This window comes from Rhinoraja longicauda, chromosome 38 (assembly GCF_053455715.1).
Source record: "Rhinoraja longicauda isolate Sanriku21f chromosome 38, sRhiLon1.1, whole genome shotgun sequence".
Taxonomy (NCBI): domain Eukaryota; kingdom Metazoa; phylum Chordata; class Chondrichthyes; order Rajiformes; family Arhynchobatidae; genus Rhinoraja; species Rhinoraja longicauda.
The window spans coordinates 7,667,721-7,695,388 of NC_135990.1; the positions used below are offsets into that span (position 1 = coordinate 7,667,721).

Sequence of the window (27,668 nt, forward strand, 5' to 3'; positions counted from 1 at the left end):
CATTGTAGCCTTCAGGACTTAACACTGAACTGGACAACTTCAAGCAACCTGCTTTCTTTGCAATGTTTTGACCAAGTCCCAAAGAATGAAGTCAACCCAAAATCTGAACGATTTTGCTTTCAGACAGCCCCAGGTCCATTAAAAAAAAATTCAATCAATGCCTATGAAAGAGATTATCTAGTCGTAACGTCCATACCACTGGTGTTATCTTTGCAGATTTACTTCCAATTTATTCTGCCAGGTTTTGGTTTGGAGTCACCCTGCTCTAGGAAGGGCATTAGACACAAAGTGCTGGAGTAACTCAGCGGGTCATACAGCATCTCTGGAGAAAAGGAACAGGTGACGTTTCGGGTCGGGTATATGGGACTAGTGTAGATAGGGCATCTTGGTCCATGTGGCAAGTTGAGCCAAAGTGTCGCATGACTCTATAAATCTAAAATGTTAAACAGTAATTTATTAGAAATCCTGAGTTTGTGAATGCTTCATTATCAAATCAAAGCCTTTTATTTTACGCTTGGATCAGTAACATTTTTCAATTATATTTTAAGTTTCCAGGATTTAAAGTACTTGAGGATAGTTAATATTTATTATACTGCCCAGTGAACAGCACAGTGCATTGCATTCCATCGCTTTCCACTGCAGGGTAACAGTTTTCCACAGCTCTCTGTAAGACTAGCATCCAACTTAAAAAAGATTGTGCATAGGAAAAGGGAGCTGGGAAAGAACTGGGGACAACTATTATTGAGGGGTAGAAATTGGACCCAGCACACCATCGGTACACAATGCAAAAGCAGAAAAATACTTTCAAAATTCTTGCAGATGGTATAAATTTGTTTAGAGACAAAACACAATGTATATTAGTCAGAAAATTATTTAAATTCCCTCAACAAAAGAGTGGAGAATATTTGCTGATATCTGGGAAACAAAGTTGTACTTTGCAAAATTATTTTTGACGCCATACTTTGTAGTAGTGAATGATATTAGTGGCGTATTTTACATTCTAAATTAGACACGTTTCTATTAATTCCAGAGTCAAACGGTGGAGGAGGGATATGGTGTTTGGTAAGAATTTACAATGTACACTGCATAAATACAATACCTTAACCTAAACGGCATAAAATACAGCTACATGCGATGATTCGGGATGATAGGATGACAGCGAAAAAATAGCCCAAAAACGCATCAACCAATCCCAAAGACGTGATTTGTAAGTTAATTGGGCTCTTTAAAATTACCCCTGGTGCATTGGGAGCAGATGTGGAAGTGGGATAACACAGAACCAGTGTGAATGAGGTGATCGATGGTCGACGTGTTCCTGGTTGGGCTAAAGGGCCTGTTTCCATGCTCAATCTTTAAATTAAACTGAAGGATGCAATGAGGGGCATACACAAGAATTTTATGTTTAATTGTTTTTGGGGACATTAAACACAAATATTCAGTATATATCCTTAATGATCACTATAACCTGATTTTTTTAATTTAGTTTTTTTGTCGATTCACCATTTATTGCTGAAACCTCCATATTCCTACTTTTAAATGCAGTGACTAGTAAATGAATGGGAGATGCCACCTATCTTGTTCACCCGTAGGCAGACATCCTGAAACCAGTATGTCATTAGTAAATGTACATCTGTGTAACAAGCTCGCACACAATTTGACAGCTTTGATGGAAAGCAGCTTCTCAAAAGCTCCACCCCTTCCATCTTGTGATTTTTTTTTAGCCTCTCCAGGGAAATTCAATTAAGAGTGTCTGTTCCCGCCCATCAGTCAATGATAGACACCATCAGGATTCTATCCCTAACTCATTGACACGCGAGATGTGTCTGGATCTACAAGTTAGCAAGGGAATTACTGCCTGATGGTTTGTAGATGCTAATCTTTCATCTAGTAGTTTTTCTAAAACTAGAGCCAGCCACTGTTGTCTGTATGGGGCAGAAACTGTGGGTGACTGAAAATGCTGTTAAGTCATGGAATTTTCTTTGTTTCCAGGGCAAAATAAGTTACCAGGAAAGATTATACAGTGCTGGTGCACTGATTGCACATCAAAACCAACTGTGCAATATAAGTGGGGCACAATTTGGGGTTGCCAACTTTCTCACTCCCAAATAAGGGACAAAAGGTGACGTCACCGCCCGCGCCCCACGTGACCTCACCCAGCCAGCGGCTGCGTGTTCCCGCTCCGCCAATGGCGGCCGCCCGGGCCGGGAGACGGGTTGCTACGCAACCTCCGTTAGGCGAACACACTCGACTCCGCTCCCCGAACACGCTCCGTTAGCCCACACTGTCCCGGCCTATAGTGGCATGTGGGCCTAATACGGGACAAGGGCGGTCCCATACGGGACAAACCAATTTAGCCCAAAATACGGGATGAGCCGGCTAATAAGGGACAGTTGGCAACCCTGGGCACAATGTACCCTCAATTGTAAAATGCATCAAATAACAGTTGGATCGAGTGGATGTGAAAAGGTTGTTTCCACAAGTGGGAGAGTCTAGGACTAACACAACCAGCCTCAGAATAAAATAACTTATCTTTAGACAGGAGATGAGGAGGAATTTCTGTAGTCAGAGGGTGGTGAATCTGTGGAATTCATTGCCACGGACGATTGTGGAGGCCAAGTCACAGGTATTTTTAAAGAGGAAATTGACAGATTCTTGATTAGTAAGGGTGTCAAAGTTTATGGGGAGAAGGCAGGCAAATGAGGTTGAAGGGAAAAGAAGGTCAGCCATGTTTGAATTGTGGAGAAGACTTGATGGGCCGAATGGTCTAATTCTGCTCCTATGACTTATGAATTGATGAACCTGGCTGCTTCCTTTTACTGAACTCTGGGACAAGATGACATTCTCAGACCTTGCACTAAATTTATTATTGTCACGTGTGCTGAGATACAGAGAAAAACTTTTGTTAAGCTGGTTGCCTGTAGTTCATTCTCCTGCCTTTCATGAACTGCAGAATTAAACTTGCGATTGCCAAAACGTTACCTATAGTCATCATCAGTTTTCAAAGAAATGCAAAAAACATTTGAGATTTGGAAGTAAGAGCAATCATCTAATACTTCAGAGTCCAGTGTTCATACAGCTTTTATCAAAGCGTACAAACCCAATCACAGTCTCACTCTTGACTCTTACACTTAACACTGGGTCAGTCTCTGAAATGTGAACAACATTGGGCCATTGGATGCAATTCTATCACATGGTAAAACAGTTTCTAATTATGAGACTCTTTTATTATTGTGCTCAAAATGAAAGGAGGAAACGTTTGTTATGCACCATCAGTAATTGTCAGATATTCTGCAGAAATACAATGTTATGAAAGCAAAAAGAAAAAGAGTCTTGTTTCTCTTATATGACCATCATTGTCCAGCATTATTTATCTCTATTCCATAAATCATCAAAGTAAAGTAGCAAGCACCAATACCTGCTTCTCCAGAATACGGATGATCTCTCCCAGAGTTCTGTCAAGAGATGACACCTTGTTGTTTGCCCACGGCCCACTATCCTGTCCTTGCTGCTGCTTCAGAAGATCCTTCACCAACCTCTGCAGTCTGTGTGCAAAGAATAAAGTGTTCCATTAAATTATACCACTGGTCAGCTTAGGCAAAATAATAGATAAAGAGGAATCGCTCATGAAGAGAATTTTGAACTCATTGCTTATTTGTTCTTCAGGTGTTAGTGACCTCGACAAAGCCACATATCAACAGACAATAGGTGCAGGAGGAGGCCATTCGGCCCTTCGAGCCAGCACCGCCATTCAATGTGATCATGGCTGATCATTCTCAATCAGTACCCCGTTCCTGTCTTCTCCCCATCCCCCCTGCTCCGCTATCCTTAAGAGCTCTATCTAGCTCTCTCTTGAATACATTCAATTGGCCTCCACTGCCTTCTGAGGCAGAGAATTCCACAGATTCACAACTCTCTGACTGAAAAAGTGGGCTGTTCAGACCCAAGCTTCAAGTTATTATTGACTTATTCGCCAAAACAGAAGAGGGAATGGATCTTACACTTAATATGGGCAAAACGAATGGTTACTCCAGCACTTTGTATCTATCTTCGGTTTAAACCAGCATCTGCAGTTCCTTTCTACACAGATGAAAACAGCTAACATGGCCAGTTCTGAAATGGTTGAAGATTCTCCACTGCTTTCAAGGAGGGGTTTATCCCATCATCAGGAAGACTTCGAAGAGAATGCATTTTGCTCAATGCCAGGGCTTTCTCTGAGTACGCAGCAGTTCTTCTGGATGCAACTTCAGTAAAACAGTTAGATTTAGGTTGACAATATCACAACATTCAAATCCATTTTTCTCTCTCAGTTACTAGCTCACAAATTAACACACCAATACATACTACCGTCATAATTCCCTATGCTGGGATTTAAGCTAGCCCAGAGTTGCTGATTCAGTATAATTACATTACAAGACATTCAGCATTCCAAAATCTATGTGCATTTTTGGTATTTACTAAGATTTCCGAGCAGTTGAAGGCTGATGTTTGATCTGCAATACAGACCATCATCTGCTGTTGGAAAGTACAAGCATGTTGGTAAATATGGAAGGATTTCACAGGCAACCTTCCAAGGGCTTTGATTTGTATCCGATTAAGAGATTTCCTGGAAGTAAATCAAGGGGATGTGACCTTGAACACAGTCCTGGTTTCCATCTCAGTAAAATGGTTAATAATGCAGCATTCATTTGGCCATCTTTATGGCTGTACACTCCTTGCTCATTCCTACAGCTTCGATCCTTGTACAAGTACCGTGCAAGACTGCCAAAGTCAGTTTGTGAGAGTAATAAGAGGATTCCTCAAGATTACCGACAATGGTTAGAAAATGAGGCAATTTCTCGAAATAAATTAAGCAGGGATGTTCCCTGAAATACAAACTATGGGTGAATCACAAGCAGCCACATGGCAAACATAACCAAATGCACATATTCCCCCAATTTATAAAGGGACACTTTCCAGGAAATCAATGTATTAAATAAACAATTGGAATGATTCCATTAGTTTCAACATTAGAACGAACCCTGGTTGCCTTCCATGAGCTCAGGAACCATGATCGAACAATCTAGCATGAAGCTAGTGAGGCAAGAAGTAGAAAGAACGTGCAACTCAATAGGTGCCTCAGGATTTGGTGTCAGATGGAAGGCTGCAGATATATGGATCATCAGACGCTCTTCCAGAAGAGGTGGGAGGTGCGTAAATGGGACGGGTTGGAACCAATATCCTCACAGGGAAATCGCTGGTGCTATTCGTAAGGATTTAACCTAGAGTGGAAGAGTAGTTGCAACCCCTTGGTATTCTTATCACCATTGCCGTATCAATTTCCAATGCATTACTGAACATACATGTTCATCACTGAATACATTACTGAACATACATATGAAGATCGAGATTACTTCCACTGTATTTTACATTACCCAATTCCACTGTTATATTTAGTTTTAAAAGTGGTCCGTGTAAAAACTGTGGTTTGTTTCAAGGACCAATTATGAAAGTGGGCCCTTTGTGCTGTGGTAGGAAGGAACTGCAGATGCTGGTTGAAACCGAAGATAGGCACAAAATGCTGGAGTAACTCAGCGAGATAAACAGCATCTCTGGAGAGAAGGAATGGGTGATGTTTCGGGTCGAGACCCTTCTTCAGACTGAAAGTCATGGGAAAGGGAGTTATTTTTTGCATATTACTTGTTTAGTGTTCATTATTATTATTATTGGTCCCTATTAACTGTATTATTAATTTAATCACTCTGTCCCCTAACACTGATTGTTCATTATAGGGGGAAAAAAAGCTTTGTAAGATGAGGATAGGTAACAAAGAAAATTGCACCAAAACAATAATTGTTAATTTAACAATCGGGAACAGATCGTGCATGAAAAAAAAGGGTTGAAAGAATGATCTGTTAAAAATTAAGGAACCGAAGATAGATACAAAGTGCTGGAGTAACCATTCGTTTTGCCCATATTAAGTGTAAGATCCATTCCCTCTTCTGTTTTGGCGAATAAGTCAATAATGTGGATTGAACAATAACGTGAATTTCTGTAACAATAAAATGAGGGAAGGTGATTCACTGCAGCAATCTGAGCTACATAAAGACATATTAGGACAGGTATCTGAAAGCTGGTCACATGTATATTTTTAAGACCTGTTCAAAGATGAAAGAAAGGTGGGAAGCATGTACAATTGTACAATATAATGTATGTCAAACAGGAATTAATACTGCTATACTTATAATGATACCCACAAGCTGGGTTAGAAATATTTTTTTTGCAGAATGTTGAGGTAGCAACTAGTTTTGGATTTCTACTAGAAATACTTAGCAGGAAGAGCCCCTGGAACACAAAGATGGCCAGATGGGCCGACCGGACTCTGGACTTTGAATAATGACGTCTAAAGTGGTGGCGCCCACATGTGTAATATATGCAAAAGGAATTTCACTGTGCAGCAACATATGTGACATATAAAGCACTATTGAACTAGCCTGGACAAGGCACAAGAGTCTTGGAGTCTGTTCAATGCAGTAGATCATCTGTTCAGAATATTTTTAAAATTTAGAATCTCATTTAAATGCCACTGACGGCTTCTCATTCATCTAAGAAGTGCATCTATTAGTTCTCCTAGGCACTGAGGCTGCCTGAACTAATTGGTTGGAAATTGAATTTGTACACCTTCTATCTCAACTTGACCTTCTAACTGGAAGGAAACTGCCCCACGATAAAGACAAGAGTTACACGAGTGGCTCTTCAGAATCAAAATTTTGTGGTCAGCTTTAATTGAAGGTTGTTAGCGTAGTTTTTTGATAAAGTATTCTGTGAATGGAAAACAGGCTGCATGGAATGAGCTCAATTGAAATCACCAATCAGGAGAACAAGGTCTATAAGTAGATCTTTTGCAATCAATGTACAATTAATTAATAATAGGCTTTCGGCACCAAAGCAACATTTTGATGAAAGCTTTATAAAAGCCAAATGAGTAAAACTAAAATCTTGGACAATATTTTAATAAACTAAATTTATTACGTTTCCAAATTTCTTTCAATCAGTTCTCATCTAATTATGAGGCCAATTAATATTTTACATTTTTTGTATTTCATTGTACGGTTTGTGCTTTTCCTAATAATGGCAGTTTCTACATGACATGTAATTAGCAGAACAAACAGGCTGCAGACATTCATTAACACCTGCCTCAGGAGAATACTAAACATCTGGAGGAGAGACAAAGTAAGCAATGTGGACCTGTGGAAAAGAACAAGCCAGGATCCCATTGACTTACAAATTCGAAAGAGAAAATGGAGTTGGATTGGACACACCCTCAGAAAACCTGCCACAAACATCACCCGGCAAGCCCTGAAATGGAACCCCCAAGGAAAAAGGAAAAGAGGTTGCCCCAGGAACAGTTGGAGAAGAGGTGTCCAGGCAGAAATGTCTGGGAGTGGGCTCAACTGGGGAGATCTTGAAAGAAACGCCAACAACCGAGTGAGGTGGAGGACATTTGTTAATGGCCTATGCTCCCTAGAGGAGCCAAGGGCTTAAGAAGAAGGAGAAAACATCTCAAGGCGGCAGCTGACTCTTGATGTAGTCAGTCGCACAGTTTACCTAAAACTTTGACCAGCTCAGAAGCCAAAGAAGGATATGAGAAGCTGAGTTGGCTGCATGGTCACAGTTTTTCCCAGAGCTAGATCTTCATCTTCTATGCAGTTTGGGGTCGAGTCCACTTAGCCAGTTTAACCAAATCAATGGAAACATCCATCAAATAGTGACTAGAGTCTTGCAATTGGTTCTACTGCCCAAGATGGGCTGCTCAAGGCAATGTACTTTGGAGTCAAACATACACTTGGTTAGGAGAAACAAGGCACTGCAGATGCTGGTTTACAAAAAAACACACAAGTGCTGGAGTAACTCAGCAGGTCAGGCAGCATCTCTGGAGAACATGGATCGGAATGCTTCTTCAGACCGATTGTGGCGGGCGGGGAGAAAAAGCTGGAAGAGAGGGGCGGGACAAAGCAGAGTGAGTGATAGGTGGATACAGATGATGGGGGGGGGGGGAGGGGTGTCAGGGCGATTGATAAGTAGATGTTTGGACAATGGCCAGAGTTCCATGAATTGCCTTAATAAGTCAGATCTTCAGGGCTGAGCCACTTGGCTGAGAGAGTGCTGGCATGAACTTTCAAGATTCTAACACAATGCACTCTCTTAGACTATTACGACATTAGAAAGTGTTCAATCAAAGGGCAGTCAGCAGATGTGATGCTACATTCCCAGAATTATGAAATCTTGTCTGCCAAGAAAGAAATGAACAACACTACCCATATCTATCGTGGCATTGAATTATGACTAATATTTTGCATATACTAAGGCTAACTAAAAGTTACTTTCAATGATGTAAACTCCACTTTTCGGTTGTATTGCTGAATGTAAAAGAGATAATCCATTTGCAACATCAGACTTGTACTCGCTGGAATTTAGAAGATTGAGGGGGGATCTTATAGAAACTTACAAAATTCTTAAGGGGTTGGACAGGCTAGATGCAGGAAGATTGTTCCCGATGTTGGGGAAGTCCAGAACAAGGGGTCACAGTTTAAGGATAAGGGGGAAGTCTTTTAGGACCGAGATGAGAAAGTTTTTTTTCACACAGAGAGTGGTGAATCTGTGGAATTCTCTGCCACAGAAGGTAGTTGAGGCCAGTTCATTGGCTATATTTAAGATGGAGTTAGATGTGGCCCTTGTGGCTAAAGGGATCAGGGGGTATGGAGAGAAGGCAGGTACGGGATACTGAGTTGGATGATCAGCCATGATCATATTGAATGGCGGTGCAGGCTCGAAGGGCCGAATGGCCTACTCCTGCACCTATTTTCTATGTTTCTATGTAGAAGTTGAGGAGAGACTTGAGAGAAGTATATAATATTAGGAGAGGAATCGATGGGTTGGCAGTCAGAGAGTGGTAGGTGCCTGGAACGCATTACTAGGGTGGTGGTGGAGGCAGATACGATACTGACATTTAAGAGACTTTTATATAGCCACACGAAAGTACAGGGAATAGAGGGATATGGAACATATACAGGCAGGTAAAGTTGGGTTAACCAGGCATCATGTTTGGCACAAACATTGTGGGCCAAAGGGCCCATTCCTGTGCAGTACTTCTCTATGTTCTTTACATGTGACCACAGAGTCACGGGAGGTTGTGTGCCTACAAAATGGACCAATTGTGATGTCATGTTATTTACACGTGTGAAAAAAAGTGTTGAAAAATTATAAATTTTGCATTGACATATTTACCATTTTCACATAAATTCCACGAGAACAAATTTTAGTCTGCATCTCAAAATTTTTAGGTAGTGGTTTGTAAGTTCTGCTGGGGCAAATATTCATAACCTGAATGCCCAGAAAGTGAGTCTTATCATAGTCATAAAGGTTATGACCTTCAAAGGTTTTTTATTGTCACAGTGAAATGCGAATTACCATACAGCCATATGAAAAACAAGACACACAACTACATAAAAGTTAACATAAACATCCACCACAGCAGATTCCCCACATTCCTCACTGTGATGGAAGGCAAAAAAGTCCAACCTTCTTCCTCTTTTCCATTTCCGATGAAGGATCTTTGACCGAAAATATCAGCTTTATCTGACGCTGCCCAACCTGCCTAGTAAGTCCAGCATTTTCTGTTAGTGCTTTGGATCTATAACATCTGCAGACTCTTGCCCCAATTTCTTTTTTGCTACTCTTATCATTTTCAAGAATGATTTACTTTTCCTTGAGAAACTGCATGGTTTCACTCAACACTTCTGAATAGTAACGTGACTGAGAATAGAAATGAAATAATCCTTACTATTAGAGTTCAGCATATATTTTCCCTTTTTTGCTATCAACTAAAGCTTATTAAACTATCAATGAGGGCATAATGATTCCTCAAACTCAACACAAAAATGATTACACTTCATCTTTGTTTGAGTGTTACAATCAAATATTAATTCTACCACAATGCCAAATTTCTTTGCATTTGCCTGCATTTAGAGAATTCATGACAATATCTGCATTTCGTAATTGCTGGCACCGAGGCAAGTGCTTGATGCTGTATATATTATCTGTTATGATACACCACTGTAGCATTTCTGATAGCATTGTCCCATGTATGAGGTACTAAACTAAGGCTCTGTCTGTCTTATGTAGGAAGGAACGGCAGATGCTGGTTTAAACCTAAGATAGACACAAAAAGCTGGAGTAACTCAGGAGGTCAGGCAGCATCTCTGGAGAAAAGGAATAGCAACATTTTGGGTTGAGACCCTTCCTCAGACTAAGAGTCAGGGGAAAGGGAACAAGAGATATAGACGGTGATATATATGATGGATCAGGGAACTGTTAAAGATTTCCCTGATGTTCTTCAACTCCCCGGCAAACATTCCTCCTTCCATGATCATAATAATCTTCAACTAGAAGCCTTGCTTGCCTTCAGTAGAGGACAGAATGGCAAACTAATCTAAACGCTCGAGTAATTTATGGTGTGTGAAATGCTTTGGGACTTTCTGTGGTGTGTGAAGTCTACGGGTGGTATGCTTTTCATACTTCAAGGGTACTGGTTTTAATAAACCTCACTGCCAAAAGCTCAGCTCGAAGCATTTCATTGAACAAAGCTTTCACCTGTCAAAAGGGCTCTCGTGTACATAAACTATACGCCTACTCTGACCCCAGCCAATGACAGAGTGTTGGGTATCTCAGTGGTGCCTCTCATGTTACGGCTTCAAAAAGAAACTTTTCACAAACTTATTTTTCTCCCTCCAATCAATTCACATGGGATGGAAGGGTCGCTATATTACTGGCATAAGGAGCTGACAGTTGAATCTTGTATTCAGCATTGTTGCCAATAATGTGTCCTTCTGACCTATTCGACATTTAAGGCAGAGATTTCTGTAAATTCACATTGTACTATGAGGAGACCTGCAGTGGAAAAGCACCCAACAGTGCCATTCAATATTGCAGGTTTTCACCGATTCTAGACCAGAAGAAAAAATCCCATGATATGATTCACATGTTTAATGTACCATTTCTGAATTAGTAGTGGTAATTCAGTGGAAACACATGTTATGGCACCATTAGGACCCTCACATTTTAATAGCTGAATTATGATATCTCCTGTTGGTATTTCATTGTAAAAGTATGCTTTTGATTGAGACAGTGAGAAAAGAGAACTCTTTGTACTCTTGTGCAAATGATAATCATAATCTTGAGCTCCCCCTCGGGCTTTCATGCAAATCTTTTTATTTTAAATGACAGCTACCACTATCCCTATAACAGGAAGAAGAATATCAAATGCGCTGGGATTAAGATACAGTGGCTCTTCAAGTTGATAGCATTTTACAGTGAATATCTCAGGCTAGTTTCACATTGACAATTGAGATAATAAATTGTATAAAGCTAGTGAAATTATAGATTGTGTACCCACCCCTGTAGAACAATTAGCGTAATTCTATGACTTTAATTGTGAGGAGTTCGTTTTGAGTCTTTGATCAGCTATGCAGTGACTGAGTACTTGAGTAACTTATGAGTTGATCAAAGGAGTATGAAAATAGATTTGCGAAGGAAAAGTTACTTCAGTGTACAGTATTTAATTTAATTTTTTCTCAATGAAATTATCGGCATAGTGCAAAGAGACATTTTGGAGTGAATGCTAGATACACAGAGCTCCAGGAAACATTTCATAATGAACACACAAGAAATTCTGAGCAGAATGCCAGTGGAGGCATTTATCAATGAATCAATGAAAATATATAAATACTAGTCTTGCTTTTTAAAAAAATACAAGTCTTACTTTTTGAACATACCTGGCTAGATGACAATCTGAGTTCCTAACCAGTTAAGCTGTAACTGCTGGCACAGGCAGGTCTCACACTGCTAGTAGAAACTTTCAAAAGTGACAGTGCCAGAAAAGGGATTAAAATTGAGAACAGGAAATCTCATATAGAATGAGAAAATGCTTGAAGCATATGCATTTTGGTACCATGTAACTTAAGGCAGCCAATTTATCTATTTGAATTGCAAACCCAGAGGGTGGAATTCTGATCTCTGATCAACTCTTTACTGCCTGGGTAATAAACAGAAAGGATGATAAAAACCTTTAAAATTCCTCAACACTCTTCTGCAATAGAAAAATAGTTAACACTAGTAAGGAAGGTTAGTTACAAATGGAAAATGGAAAAACATTTTCAGTCAGAGAGTTGTGAATCTGTGGAATTCTCTGCCTCAGAAGGCAGTGGAGGCCAATTCTCTGAATGCATTCAAGAGAGAGCTGGATAGAGCTCTTAAGGATAGCGGAGTCAGGGGGTATGGGGAGAAGGCAGGAACGGGGTACTGATTGAGAATGATCAGCCATGATCACATTGAATGGCGGTGCTGGCTCGAAGGGCCAAACGGCCTACTCCTGCACCTATTGTCTATTGAAAATACATGTTTCATTGCAACTTCGCTATGGTCTATTTATGACACATTGGATGGGATGAAAATTTCATGTTTGAAATTCAGAATAAGCTTCAACACATTGCACCAATGGGAACGTTTTTACGATCACTCAGCTTACTGTAAATTAAAAAAAACACAATATATTCTACAATTGCGGAACCTCACTATGGAGCAAAAGTAGAAACAAGGAACTGCAGATGCTGGTTCACACAAACAACTGAAGTAACTTAGCGGTTCAGGCACGTTCTCTGAAGAACATGGAAAGGTGATGTTTTGGGTAACGCCCTTCTGTAGGAGAGGAGAAAGAAAGCAGGAAGAGAGGGGAGACAGGTAATAGGTAGAGACAGGAAAAGTACATTTTTGAAGGATATGGAAACTTGACCAGCCATTTAAGCAATAGGAAACATGAAGGAAAGTATCCTTTTTGAATGGTGTGACTGCACTGACCTTGTGCTTATGTCCTTTTATAGAACTAGCCTTGTAGCTTTAACAAATGCCAGGAAGAAACCAACAGAAAACACAGCAAATAGCGGAGGGAAATCAAAAGGTTGGATTTCTCTTGGCCAATATTCACTGAAAGGAGAGGGATAACATGAACTTGTGCTGCTTTTAGAATAGCTAATGGGTTACATGAATCTTTAATCAAACATTCACGTGCTCATCAGATTTATCTTCCCAATGATTAACATATCAAGTGATGTACAAACTTTGTCATTATACATTGCTGATAATATTACACTACTTGCACAGTAAATTAAATGTAATGAGAACGATAAACTGTAGCGAATATAACCTCCTCTCATCCTCAGTTGAAAAAGATGATTCATGCTGACACTTATGAGTATTGCTCACCCTCTGCTACCTCACCTATGTCAACATTCTTCATCTACATGCCTAGATGGTGTTCTTCAACAAGAAAAAGGACATCAGAGCAGAGCTTGAGCAAAGCCATATTTATGTACATCCAAATGGGAATCTTCAGTAACCACTGGAGCAAGAACCCAATTGGAACTCTCCTCCTTCCTACTCTAGGACCTATCCTTGTCCCTGACTGAGCGGAAGCAATACAAGTCCACCACTAGGAGAGAACATATACTTTCTGTCAAAAGATGGTTCAGGACCACTCCATTTGGTACAATCATTCAAAGACTGTTAAAAGATATCTTTCCAACCATGAACACTGCCATTACATTAAATGTAATGAGAACGGTACTAAACAGTAGTGAATATAACCTCCTTTCATAGACACTGCCATCACAGGTACTGACCTCTCCAGCATGGAACAGATCTATAGGAGGAGCAGCCTCAAAATGGAAGCCACCATTATCAAGGCCCCAAACCATTAGGCTCTTGAACACCACACCCACCAACTAAACTGTCTTGGTTGCACTAGGGATTTGGGACTTTGGTTTTGTACTGATATTATTATTTTTTTAAATTATTGAACTTTCTTTTGTTTATTGTGTTGTGAATAGTGTTTACAGATCTGTTATGCTGCTGCAAGTAAGAATTTCACTATTCTGTTTTCTGCACATATGACAATTAAACACTCTTGAAGCTCTCTTAACTCTTCTGTAATTGTTCACTTTGCAAAAGTACCTTCTGTTGATTTTTAATTCCAGATCTACTTCATTAAGGTATCACGCTTTGATAACATAATTGGAAAAATTAATCCAAGGCAGCTGCAGACCCTGACAGTTTGAGAGTGTGGAATTAAGGTGAATTCAGTTGAAATAACATACATCTGGATAAAATGAATCTCTCTCATTTTAATTGGGCCTCCTCACAGTGCTGAACTCCTCCAACACAGCTTCTATGGACAAGGCCATAAAACTTAGTTTCACATAGGGTGCAAAATTGGCTTTAATTTTTAAGAATGTTTCATTGTTTTGGGTAAAGAAGTTTACATTGCCTTTAAAGTCAGATTGCTTAGTTCTAATTATTTTCCTATCAATTTTACATCTACCAATTGCACAAACACAAATACAGAGTTCACTGTGTCTTCCAACACTAACCCGTTCATTGTCCTCACTTTGTAGTCACCAGCAGCCCTTCATTCAAGTGGCCATGCAAGTATTCAGTGAAGGTTCCGACTGCCCTGCATGGGAAGCATCACAATCTTGCAAAATCTGCCCTCATCCTAAGACTGCTACACAGATTTAATTCTCAGCAAAGGCCACTTAACGGTGATCAGAAGCGGGGGCTCCAGTTGCTATCACTTCTTACCCCAGTGTGTGCAGGAAGGAACTGCAGATGCTGGTTTACATCGAAGATAGATACAAAATCCTGTAGTATCTCAGGGGAACCGGCAGCATTTCTGGAGAGAAGGAATGGGTGATGTTTCGGGTCGAGACCCTTCTTCAGACTGGGTCTTACCCCACAACTAACTCTGGGGCAGTTGTGACTAAATGTAATTGTCTAGCTGATTTCTTCTTTATGACTCAGCACCACTTTACATGGCTAAATTAAGCTTTCCTAGCATAGCAGCAAACTTAAGACGCTAAATCAATTTGTGCAATTGTTTTGTTCCATTACAGCAGCTATATTAATAATGCACACAGGAGAAACTGAAGTACACGTTCCTCTTTATAATCATCAAATCTCCAAGAAATTCTCAATACTGCTGATATATTGTGCTTCTATAAGAGCTGGCAGTCAGATTTCTGGTAACTACATAGTAGATAGCAAACGACCCCTTCTCTTTAGGTCTTCTGTTTCATGCTCATCCAGTATCATTTGCCAGTAACTTCCTTAAAAACTGATACAGCAGTTTGGATTGTTCTGCCAGTGGCCTTCACCTACTTCTCAACCCTTTTCTCAAAGATTTTTGCTATTCCAATGTAAATTGTTTAACCATCTTTCTTTTTTCAAGTAAGGTCCTCAGCTCCAAAAAGTTAACAGTTATTTTCTGCTGGATGAAAAGAGTGTGGTGTCTTTCTGCAAATATTTGTTTATATCAGAAACACATAATCTAAACAGTTGTTTCCTTTATCATCATTACTTTTGTGCATATCTTTAATTAATTTGTTCTATATCTCTCTACATCACCGTCTATATCTCTCGTTTCCCTTTCTTCCCGACTCTCAGTCTGAAGAAGGGTCTCGACCCGAAACGTCACCCCAGAGATGCTGCCTCTTATTTACTCCAGCACTTTGTGTCTATCTTCGGTTTAAACCAGCATCTGCAGTTCCTCCCTACACATAATCTCAAACGTCGACTTGCAAATGGAGAAGTTAGCCACCATTACTCACAACGGCTTAATTGCTGTTTACATGTTAAATGAACCGTATCTATTTAAAAGGCACTTACTTTGCTTTGAAGGGTGAATCTGGGATCTGAGCTTTGGCTTCCAGTGAGCTTTCATACTCTTTACCCCTGGATGTAGACAACAGAAGAAAACATTAAAACATTGGCTGAAGAATCTTAAACAAATCTAAAATGCACAGTATGTATTATTCATTCTTTCAATGCAGAATAAACTATTTTGCCTCATCGCATGACCTTTTTCTTAAACCCTACTTCGAAATATAGGTTTGCAACTTCATTTTCAGAGTGACCCGAGGTACCATCGTGTAACCCTTCACTCATCTGTGAAGTGCTCATCTACATGAGAGGTTGTTTTAGGATTATGTTACATTTTTATTTAACTTCAATTTAAAAATAGTTCATACTGCATTCAACAAAACAATTCTCAGCTAATGGCCTGTGATTTTGAGACTGATTCCTGATTCGGGCCAGCATCGTGACTCAACACTTAGCACAGCTGGCAGATATCTTCAGTGACCAGGGATCAATTCTAACCTTGAGTGTATTCCGCTTGGAGTTTGCACATTCTCCCCACTGCTCCATGATCTCCCCTGCTTGCTTCAGCTTCCTCCCACCTCCCACGGCTGTGCTGGTGGGTAGATGGGTAGCAGGAGAATTGATTGCTGGGAAATATGAGGGGTGATGGGACAGATGGGATTCAGAGTGTTGGCATAGATTTGACAGGACAAATAGCCTCCTTCTATGTGTAGGTAGGAAGGAACTGCAGATGCTGGTTTAAACCGAAGATAGACACAAAATGCTGGAGTAAATCACCGGGCAGGCAGCATCTCTGGAGAGAAGGAACGGGTGACGTCTGAAGAAGGGTCTCGACCCGAAACGTCACCCATTCCTTCTCTCCAGAGTTGCTGCCTGTCCCGCTGAGTTACTCCATTATTTTGTGTCTATCTTTAGCCTCCTTCTATGTTGTCAGGAAATATGAGAAACTTAGTTATGTTTATGTGCATGTAAACAATGACGATACAGAACAGCAGAAAATTACATGTGAACAACGCTTGCAGGCAGCGTAGGTAATTTATAGCATTCTTAGTAAAACACACCTGCACATTTCTTTATTTCTAGCTATACCCATGAATATTCTAAAATCTACAATATCCAGCACAAAAAACACAAGGGACTACAATTTACAGAAGTCAATTGATTTATAGCAAACAAATGGGAAAAGCAGATGATAAAGTAATGATATTGCTCTTCAAATTCCTTGTATTCTCTGTAACAACCATATAATATACAAAAGCAAGTAAGTGACTTCTAATGTTAGAGATTCAATTCTGCAAGAACGTCTGGAATATCTAGTATGACACTTTGATTGTTTTTCTGCATTAAACCATTTATTATCAATCCACGAGTTTAACTGCATTGTCCCTCATACAAAATTTTACTGTAAGCAATGCTCGCAGATCTTTGCTTTTTATCTCTATGGATAAAATATAGCAGCAGAAACATTTCCCAGACAAGAACATTACTGAAATTTACACTCATCTTACAGGAACAATTAAAAATATAAATTCAAGTGATAGGCCTACGACCATCACTTAAGATTGAAAAGACTCCAAAAGAATGAAGGTTGAAAGACACCAGTTTAGCCCTTAAATCCCACAGATTGAAAAAGGGATGAGTGACGGATGTGGACTTATTACATAGATTGAGCACTCGTTGAGAAATGGCCAAGGATGACAACTTCCATTTTTGCAAACCTATTTAGTAAGTCTCCATTATAGGCAACCCTCAGAATATTAGTCTTTTGCTGTGTGACTGAAAGAAGATGTTATAATTTTTCAGTTCCCTTTTCATTTATATTTTTGTCATTAAAATCTTCCGTTTCACACTGCTGATACCAGGTGTAATTATTGCATTGTGATTCGTCCTGCATTGTACGAGAACACATCCATAAAACATGACAAGCTCAGTTAGAAACTAATCATTTCCTGAATTAGTTTCTGACTAATAACAGAAATAATTCAGTTTAAAATAACAGCCTGCTGGCAATCCCAATCAAAGATGAAGTCATAAATTCATTTGGTAGGGTTGATTTACATTCCTTCACTTCCCCCCTCCTCCACTTTTGAAGTTGGTGATTGTCGTTCAGACAAGGCCTCTTTGGTACCGCCACCGGTCACTGGCCAGTACTTCACCAAATCATCAGTCTTCACGCCCGAGCTTAAACCACGTTTCATTCCAAAAGGACATCCATCTGATATCTGGGTGCACTTCCAACCATAATCAGAAATCTTGTTGAAACAAGGAACTGGGAATGCTAGTTGGCAAAAAGAAAAAGACACAAAGTGCTGGAGTAACTCAGCAGGTCAAGCAGCATCTCACATGCTGCTCGACTCGCTGAGTTACTCCAGCACGCTGTATCTTTTTTTAAATCAGAAACTTTGGCTGTTTATGTTCCCCTTATTAACATGGATAATGAGGACAGGCTTAACATTCCCAGGGCTGAGAAGCATTCCAGCCCTCCCACCGTCCCCCAAAACTGTCGAAATGGTAGTTTTAGTGTTGATCTACGGAGAGACTTTAACATTATCATGCAAAGCTCGACCCAGGCATTAGAAAAATTCACGAAAACCCAGAGAAAATAAAAGTGGGGGTGGTTGAGATAAGAAAAATATGCTGATCTGATTAAAACAAAACTTCTGTTTAACTAAGCAAACAATTTTTCATATAGGCATTTCCAAAACGTGATCGTACATAAGCCCAGCTAATTGAAAATTGACACTGATGGCAAATAACTTTCCAGGATTTAACTTATAAGTAACTGGAAGAAAAGTTATTACATTTTGTGTGCTAACTTTTCAGCTGTTTGTTATTGCCTATAAATCCATCTCTGTTTCGTGTAAGTTCTATACGCAGGGTGAAGATAAAGAACAGTTGAAGTACATTTACCATTTGAAGCAGCACGTAGGGTGGCACAGTAGTGCAGCGGTAGAACTGCTGCCTTACAGCACCTGAGACCCAGGTTCGATCCTGACTATGGGTGGTGTCTGTGCGTAGTTTGTACGTTCCCCCTGTGACCACGTGGGTTTCTTCCGGGTGCTCCGGTTTCCTCCCACATTTCAAAGACGAGCAGGTTTGTAGCTTAGTTGACTTCTGTAAAGTGCCCCTAGTTGGAGGATGCAAATCTAGGACTACATAGAACTCGTGTATGGGTGATTGACGGTCGGTGTGGACTCGGTAGACCAAAGGGGCTGCTTCCATGCTATATCTCTAAACTATACTAAACTAGTGGTTTAATTGAACATAATTTTTCTTGTATTGCTGATCTTGTACCTTGACCATTTTGATGATAATCCCATCAAAAGGAGATATATTTACTAACAAAGTTTACATATGATAGAAATCAATAGTCTCTTGGAGCCACTTGCAATGAATTTATCAAAAATTACTTAACAACTCCTCACTACGTATCAGATCTAAAATAAAGAACTTTCTAAACTGTTTTGCAAATAAATAATATACTATTCTACCAAACAATTCTTTGAATTCTGAAAGTCCATTTGCTCGCAAATATATAAAATAATCTTCTAGGCTACTTTTGAGACTTTGTTGAAATGCTGGAATCTTTACAAGACGTAGCCCTGCTGCTTAATAAAAACAACAGCCTCCATCTGTCTTGTTTACACTGGCGAGCAGCCGCAACTTCCACAGATAAGGGGCACCACTGCCGAGTTTGGCTCCAACTTGTCCAGATCAACAGGTGAAAGCTGTCACCCAAACATCAACCTTCATAGGGCCTTGCGCTGGAAACGTCAAACAGTAAGTACTACAACGTAATTTGGTACCAAGTCACTAATGTCAGCAGTGCACGTATAGAATCACTGCACAAGTATGCAGACATAGGGGAGACGAACAGGAAAGATAGCAGGGGATGAGGGAAAGGAATTCCCTTTCCCTAATCAAAGGGAATTGATTACAGGGAAATAAGAGGGGTAATGGGACAGATGGGAATCAGGGAGTTGGCATAGATTTGATCGGACAAATAGCCTTCTTCTTTGTGTAGGAAGAAACTGTGGATGCTGGTTTAAACCGAAGGTAGACACAAAATGCGAGAGTAACTCAGTATGCTATGTGAAGTCTGAAGAAGGGTCTCGACTCGAAACGTCACCCATTCTTTCTCTCCACAGATGCTGCCTGTCCCACTGAGTTACTCCAGCATTTTGTGTCTATCTAGGTAGGGGATTGTGACTCCCTGATTCACTACAGTAATTAGTAACCAGACTCGTTCCTGAAATACAAAGTTACACAATATGCTTATGAAGCAGCATATATTAAAAAATATATATGATTTTGACCAGCAAAAAAAAAAAGGAAATCCTTAACTGAAATAAAATGCTTCAATAAACCCAGCAGGAAGATTGACACAAAAACAACATGCTTGAAGATTGAATAACCAGCAGTCAGTAATTTTCTCCCTACTGTTTAGGCATTGGAATAGAATGTTGCAATAACAGGAGACAAAGGTTGAAGTATGTTGCCAGAACAACATATCCAAGTGAGAGAGTGGAGAATAAGTATGCATTGCAGCTTCTGTACTGTGCCAAATTAATTTTGCGTCCATTTATATATCACATTTGAAGACAAAAAGATAACCCAAGGCGCAACATGAAAGCATAATTGGATGGAAATTATTTACCAAATGGGCACTGTCCCAATTATATTTAGACAATTTTGATGAACAAAGCATTTGTAAAAGTTGAACAAATGAATACCAAATCGATCCAATACAAGCAAAAAAAAAGATTCTAAAATCTCATTCTTGTTTTGATATCCCGCCAGCTAACTCCAGCCAAATAGCTTACAAGAATACTGTACTGCTCCAAATGTGATCCCTTACTCATTCCCACTTGTAATTGCTCCTCTTTGAGTAGTTCTCCCATTTATTTATTTTTAAAACTTCATTATTTTACTTCTCACTCTTTGTCCAAGTTGTTGTTTAATCTGCCCCAAAACAACCTTGCGCCTCAGCGTCAACTTTTTATATGAAAATGCTCTTGTGAAGTCTAGATAATCTCAAAACATTTTATAATTATTGTTTTTATAACCATTATTGTTACATGTCATCAATCGGGTCATTTTTGGCTCTATTCAGGTGTGACCTCAACATCCTGTCTTAGAATAAACAATCGTGACAAACGCAGCAGCGTTAGAGATGAAAAGACCACTCCCAAATAAGTCATGTTCAATGTAAGTGATAGCACATCATGTTGCCCAGTGACCTGAGAGGATACAAAGAGCCAGCACAGACAAGATGGCTCAAATGACATCTCCCCCCACCCTCCTTTCCTGTGATTTTATGAATGGCAGCACAAACACTTAGCTGACATCACTACGAAGGTCAGAAGAGTCCATTGGTTAAATGAAAATCAGCGGCACAGTGGTGCAGCTTGAAGTGCCACTGCTTCACAGGTCCAGAGATCCAGGATTGATCCTGTCCTTGGGTGCTGTCTGTATGGAGTTTGCACGTTCTCCCTGTGACCATGTGGGTTCCTCGGACATGTGGGTTTGTAGGTTAATTGGTCTCCTTAAATTGCCCCTGGTGTGATTGGAGTGGATGCGAAAGTGGGATAGCATAAAACTAGTGTAAACTGTTGATCGATGGCCGGCGTGGACTCGGTGGGCCGAAGAGCCTGTTTCCATGCTGCATCTTTCAATTCAATTCAACTCTAAATAGTGACTTAACTTGTCTTTAAGACACAAGTCAATTTAAATGCAGGCTAACCAACCAGATGAAAATTAAAATTGAATATTTAAGGAAAAAGTCTTCAACCTATTCAATGTATATTTATTATTGCAAAATAACGTTTTGTGGAAAAGAAACTGCAGATTTGTCCATTATATGCCATCAGTTGACAAAACGCTCAAAAGTCAAATCCAACCAACAAATCCAGATGTTTTACGCAAAAAGGGCAGTGGGAGACAGTTTTAGCACACTGAAATATTTAAGTTATTGCCAAATTACAATATTATACCCAACTTGGGAACTCGGAAAGTCAGTTAAAGCCTTTAAACGTAGTATCTCACCCACAACAAAATAAGAGTTATAAAATGAAAATCAAGATCAATCTGTCTTTTACCTCCACTGTAGAAACTGTGAACAGCATTGGAGAGCTATGGAAGAGATCTGGCGTCAGTAAGTTGAGACAGTTAACACATAGGTGCAGGAGGAGGCCATTCAGCCCTTTGAGCCAGCACCGCCATTCAATGTGATCATGGCTGATCATACACAATCAGTACCCCGTTCTTGGTTCCAACAAGATGAAAACTAAGCATCAGAAATCAGCATCTGCAAATGTTGCTTTCATAGCAGGGTTGACAACTCCTTCCATCACTTTGGTTATCAATGTAAGTGAAGTGTTAGGTTGGAGTCATCATACAGCATGGATCAAGCCCTTCAGAACACCCGATCCATGCTGACTTACAATCCCATCTATACTAATCCCATTTACCAACACTTGATCCACAACCTTCTGTTCTTTGGCGATTTCTGTTTATATGATGATATAATGGTTGCAGGCACATTTTCCATCTGTACATGATCCAGTGTGATTGCACTGTTGTTTTTTTTAAAATTGCTTCATTACACTTGCCTCATGCCATAATGCCTGCTTTTAGGCCACATAACTAAATACGATAAATGTAGAAGTAGCATAAACAGTGTTTATTTATCAGTTACGTTATTTATGTGTCTGGTCCATTTAGTTTCAGGCCAGTTGTGACCAAAGATACAAGAGGAACAAGTTGGACCACTCCGTTGAAATCGCCTATACTGAAGTGTAGTCCGCAAAGGAGCGTAACGTCCACCATTTTACTTGGCAAAACCCGCTGTTCGCTATGCCTCTCGCAGTGTAATCAATGTTTTGGGGCAACAGCATGTGTGATGATACCACTAAAATGCAGAATATATCTCATCTATCAATTCACAGATTTTGCCTTTAAAAAAAAATTCCTGCAAGTTTCTACCTACTAAAATGGCGCCATGACATACTATGGTTTCTTGCTATGGTCTATTTTGGTTCTTATGGTGGTCTATCTTGCTCCTCTACTATCTTTGGTTGTGACACCCAAGATGCTGACAGTGGGGTCTCAGTGCTGGTCATGTCATTGCACATCAAGTGTAGATGATTACTCTTGTTTTTTGTAGAGTTGATCATTACCTGTCATATTTGTGGCACCAATGTTATCTACTCATGACCCGCCTGAATATTGTCTAGATCCTGCTGCATACAGGCATGGGCGCATAATTTGATGGGGAGTAGCAAATGGATCAAACATTGTGAACATTCCTACATCTAACCTTATGATGGAAGGAAAATCATTGATGAAGCAGCTGAAGATGGCTGGGCTTGGGGCGTTGTCCTGAGGAGCTACTGCAGTGATGTTTTAGGGCTGGACTGATTTCTAGCAACTATTTTCTTTGTGACATTTGACTTCAATCATTGGGATGTTTTCTCTTCGTTACTCGTTGTCTTTAGTTTTACTGAGATACTTTCATTAAATACTACCTTAAGGTTAAGGCAGTTACTCTCACTCCTGTTCTGGATTTCAGCTCTTTATCCTATGTTTGCAGCAAGGCTATGTTGAGGAAAAGACACAAAGTGCTGGAGTAACTCAGTGGGTCAGGCTGCATCTCCGTAGAACGTGGATAGATGACGTATTTGGTTCTGACCCTTCTTCAAGCTGATTGTGGGTGGGGCGAGTGGGTGAGAGAAGGCTGGAAGAGAGGAGGGGCAGGACAAAGTTGCGATCTGGAGCCCAATGATCTTGATGAAACCCACAGCAGGCATGGATGAGTAGGTTATTGGTAAGTGTATTCCTTTAAAACCAGGGCAATTTTCCACATTATCGGGTTGATGCCAGTATCATAACTGGAACAATCTGGATTGGACGCACAAATTGTTTTTCTCATCAGTCTTGGTGCAAACGCGGGACAAAGAGCTGAGAAACTACAGTTGGGATGTTGTCTGCTTCCATAGCCTTTGACGCCAGTGCTCACAAACATTTCTGAATGTCGCATGGAGCAAATCAAATTGGCTACGGACTGGGGTCTCTGGGGTATTAGGGGATGTCAAAATGAATCATCTACTAGGTAAATAATGAATGCAAAAAATTATTTTCCATGTGGAAATCTGATGCCAAGAATTATAAAGTGACAATTTTGGCATAAATGAGACATAAAATAAAATCGTGCAGCTCTAAAGGCACACAGGAACAGAGATCTGGATTGTGAAGTGGCAGTGTAGGTCGAGAAATGTGTAATAAAGTACTGCCAGTTCCAGCAGCACAAACTTCCTGTTAAGAAATATCATTTTTTTTCCTACAACCTTTTTCTTCACTGAAGTAAATTGCAGAGTTGTGGACATAGCCCAGTCCATCACACAAACCAGCTTCCCTCCGACCAACTCTATCTACACTTCATACTGCCTCAGGGAAGCAAGCAACATAATTAAGGACCACCCATTCACTTTTCCCTCCTCTCCCGCCAAGCAGTAGATACAAAATGTTGAGAGCACATAGCACCTGATTCAGGAACAGCTTCTTCCTGCTGTTAGACGCAAAGTGCTGGAGTAACTCAGCAGGTCAAGTAGCATCTCTGGAGAATAAGGATGGGTGACGTTTCATGCCGGGACTGACTTCTTCAGATTCCTTTCCACTCTTCCCGCTGTTATCAGATCACTCCCATAAACTAGAGTGTAGCCCTGGTCTTCAAACCTATCACACTGCAGAGAACAAAAAGGACTCGGACTGGGGGAGGCGAGAAGGAAGAGCGATCATCGGGACTATATGGAATACTTTTGTAACTTTGTCCATGGCTATACGTGGCGACTCTTTGTATTCTTGCGTATTGTATGTAAAATAAAGAATTTCACTGTACCAAGTACATGTGACTATAAAGTATCAATCAATCAATTACTTTTTTTTATCTGCACTTTCTCTAACTGCAATGCTATTATGCTGAAACATCATATTTTGCACTCTGATATTTTTCTCTTTGCACTATCTGCTGTATTTGTGTATGGCTTGATTGTATCATGTATCATCATCATCGGCGGTCACTCGAAGCGAGTATGACTGTCCTCTGGAGGATGCCTGTGCGTGACTTTGTTTAACGTGGGGAGACTGGTGCACAGACAGCCACCAAACGGTCCTTGACCGATCTGGTTCGAGATCCAGTGGCATGGAGTCCAAGACGACTGGGGACCCTTTTCTGCTGCAGCCTTCAACCGCCTTCCCAGCCATTGTGACGCTCCACTAAAGTCAGCCATCATCCTCCGCCTGTTCCACCGTTGAGGTCTTGGTTGGATTGCTCTTTGTCAGGGACCTCCCCCTCGACCTTACCGCCATGGGTGACCCTACCAGGAGCATAGCTCCAGACAGCATCGCTCTCAGGATCTCAGGACCATACAAGCTTCTCCACCACAACAAGGTGACAATCCATGGACATGTCTAGTATGATTTGACTGGGTAGCATACAAACAAAGCTCTTCATTGTATTTCCACACAGGCGACAATGACAATTCAATACCAATGCAGGAAAGGAACCCGAAGGTAGGGTTAGAATGCTTAGATTAATAAGTTTAGAATAATCAGATCATAAACAATGCAAATTAGCAAACAAAACTGCATGACTCCCAAAAGGATAGCATTTTCAGAACATGCCAACACTGCCCACTCACCTTAATGTTATAAAAATTCAAGAAAAAATTTCAAGCACAGCTCAGATTTGACAGGGACGAGGGAACAAGTGCAGAGCACAGAGATCCAAGATGCAGCTTTCATGCCGCTTAAGGTCAAATTAATAGTGTTTATCATTGAAGTAAAAATTAGTGAACATTATATTTGAAAATTATTCAACTTATCATTGACCATAAAAAGTGTTTATTCTGCATTTTTTTCATTTAGATTCTTATTTTCACCTTGCAATTCCCTCATCTACATGAAAGCCACCTTTTGGGAGAGTATTCCTCCATATTTGCAGGAAAACCTTTAATAAGGCACAATTTTTACTTTTACAGAGAAAAGAATGCAAAACTGCACCTGTGGCACTTCAAAGAGACATATAGCACGGAAACAGGCCCTTTGGCACAACCTGCCTCCGCTGACCAAGATACCCCATCCACGCTAGTCCCACCTGTCCACGTTTGGCCCATATCCCTCTAAACCTTTCCTATCCATGTACCTGTCCAGGTGCCATTTAGATGTTGTTATCGTACATGTCTCAACTACCTCCTCTGGCAACTCATTCCATATACACACCAGCCTCTGTGGGGAATAAATTGCCCCTCAGGTTCCAATTAATTTTTTTCCCCTCTCACGGTAGACCTATGCTCCCTGGTTCTTGATTCTCCTACAATGGGTAAAAGACTGTATTCACCCCATTTATCCTCCATGTGATTTTATACCCAGATCACGAGGGGAATAGATAGGAAGTGCAAAGGAAAATCATATATTACACTTTCTACTCCTCTGTTGTAGATGTGGGGATAGTTATATAGGTCGATCACACAAAGTTAGTTTTCATGGATTTTACAGTCTTCATTAACCATCATAAAATCAAGACTTCTGTTGAGCATGATACAGCTATACAAGATGTGAATTAATCCATTGCATATTGTGTAATGTGACATCATATCAGAGAGGTAACAAGCAATCATGTTTCCCCCTTATAGGTTATGTTGTAATCTGAACCCCATGACTGAATAATCATTACCTCGTAATTTTCTGAAAGGTATTCTCAATGTATCACTCACACTTTACACTATTGATTAGGGAGAAACAGGGGGGCGCAAACAGCATGGCAGTGAAAAACGTGATAGTATGTCACAAAGCTAATGACCAATGTCAGCTTTAACAGCTCTTTTTAATAAGGTGACAGAGGATCACGGCCTTCCAGTGACCCTGGGAGACCACGACCCTGTCAAAAGACCTAGACACATCGAATCACCAAGCACATCTACTTAATCTCCTCCATTCAACAAAAAAAAAAGACAAATGAGAGCCTGAAGTCTGAGCCACAAATTCATGGTTAAGATTCAAGCGTTTAACATGAATTTGTTCTTTTAGGATTTATAGGAAAATGCAATCAGGTGGTTGAGGGCACTGGGACAATAACAGAAAAGAGAAATGCGCATTATTATGGCACGCTCACAATGACAAATGACAACCCCTGACAACAGCTTTGCAACGTGGTGAGATTGCTGAACTTCTACATTTGTTCTGTTAATAATGTTCATTCATGGCATCAACAGAGCCAGATAACAATTTAAAGATTCTTTATGTTGTTCGCTGCCTTTAATGAAGTGATCTTAAGAGTGGAAAAAAAAGCAACCCAGGTACCTGCACAGATACAAGATCACAGTTATGCGGGATGTTAAGGGAAGCAAGGTAAGGGATTTGTAAAGAACTGCAGATACTGGTTTAAACCGAAAAGCTGGAATAATTCAGCGGGTCAGACAGCATCTCTGGAGAAAAGAAATAGAGTCGTAGAGTGATACAGTGTGGAAACAGGCCCTTCAGCCCAACTTGCTCACAGCGGCCAACATGTTCCAGCTACACTAATCCCACCTGCCCGTATTTGGTCCATATCCCTCCAAACCTGTCCTATCCATGTACCTGTCTAACTGTTTCTTAAATGTTGGGATAGTCCCTGCCTCAACTACCTCCTCTGGCAGCTTGTTCCATACACGCACCACCCTTCGTGTGAAAAATTTACCCCTCGGATTCCTATTAGATCTTTTCTCCTTCACCTTGAACCTATGTCCTCTGGTCCTCAATTCCCCTACTCTGGGCAAGAGACTGTGCATCTTTGAAGAGTCTTTGAGTTCACATTCCCACTGGGAAGAATGCACTGATTCTATATGTCTATAGTTGGATGGTTAGCAAACAGATTTACTGCCAGC

General features: G+C 40.3%; 1 protein-coding gene across 2 annotated transcripts in view; it reads right to left on the reverse strand.

The window, feature by feature from the left end:
* scaper (S-phase cyclin A-associated protein in the ER) overlaps nt 1-27,668 on the reverse strand; it is a 276,817-nt gene that overhangs the window by 113,996 nt on the left and 135,153 nt on the right. For both annotated transcript variants that reach the window (XM_078430095.1, XM_078430096.1), the window contains 2 exons: nt 15,754-15,819; nt 3,416-3,542 (listed from right to left, as the gene is read on the reverse strand). In XM_078430095.1, the coding sequence (XP_078286221.1) occupies nt 3,416-3,542; nt 15,754-15,819 (193 nt within the window). The remainder of the gene's footprint in view (nt 1-3,415; nt 3,543-15,753; nt 15,820-27,668) is intronic.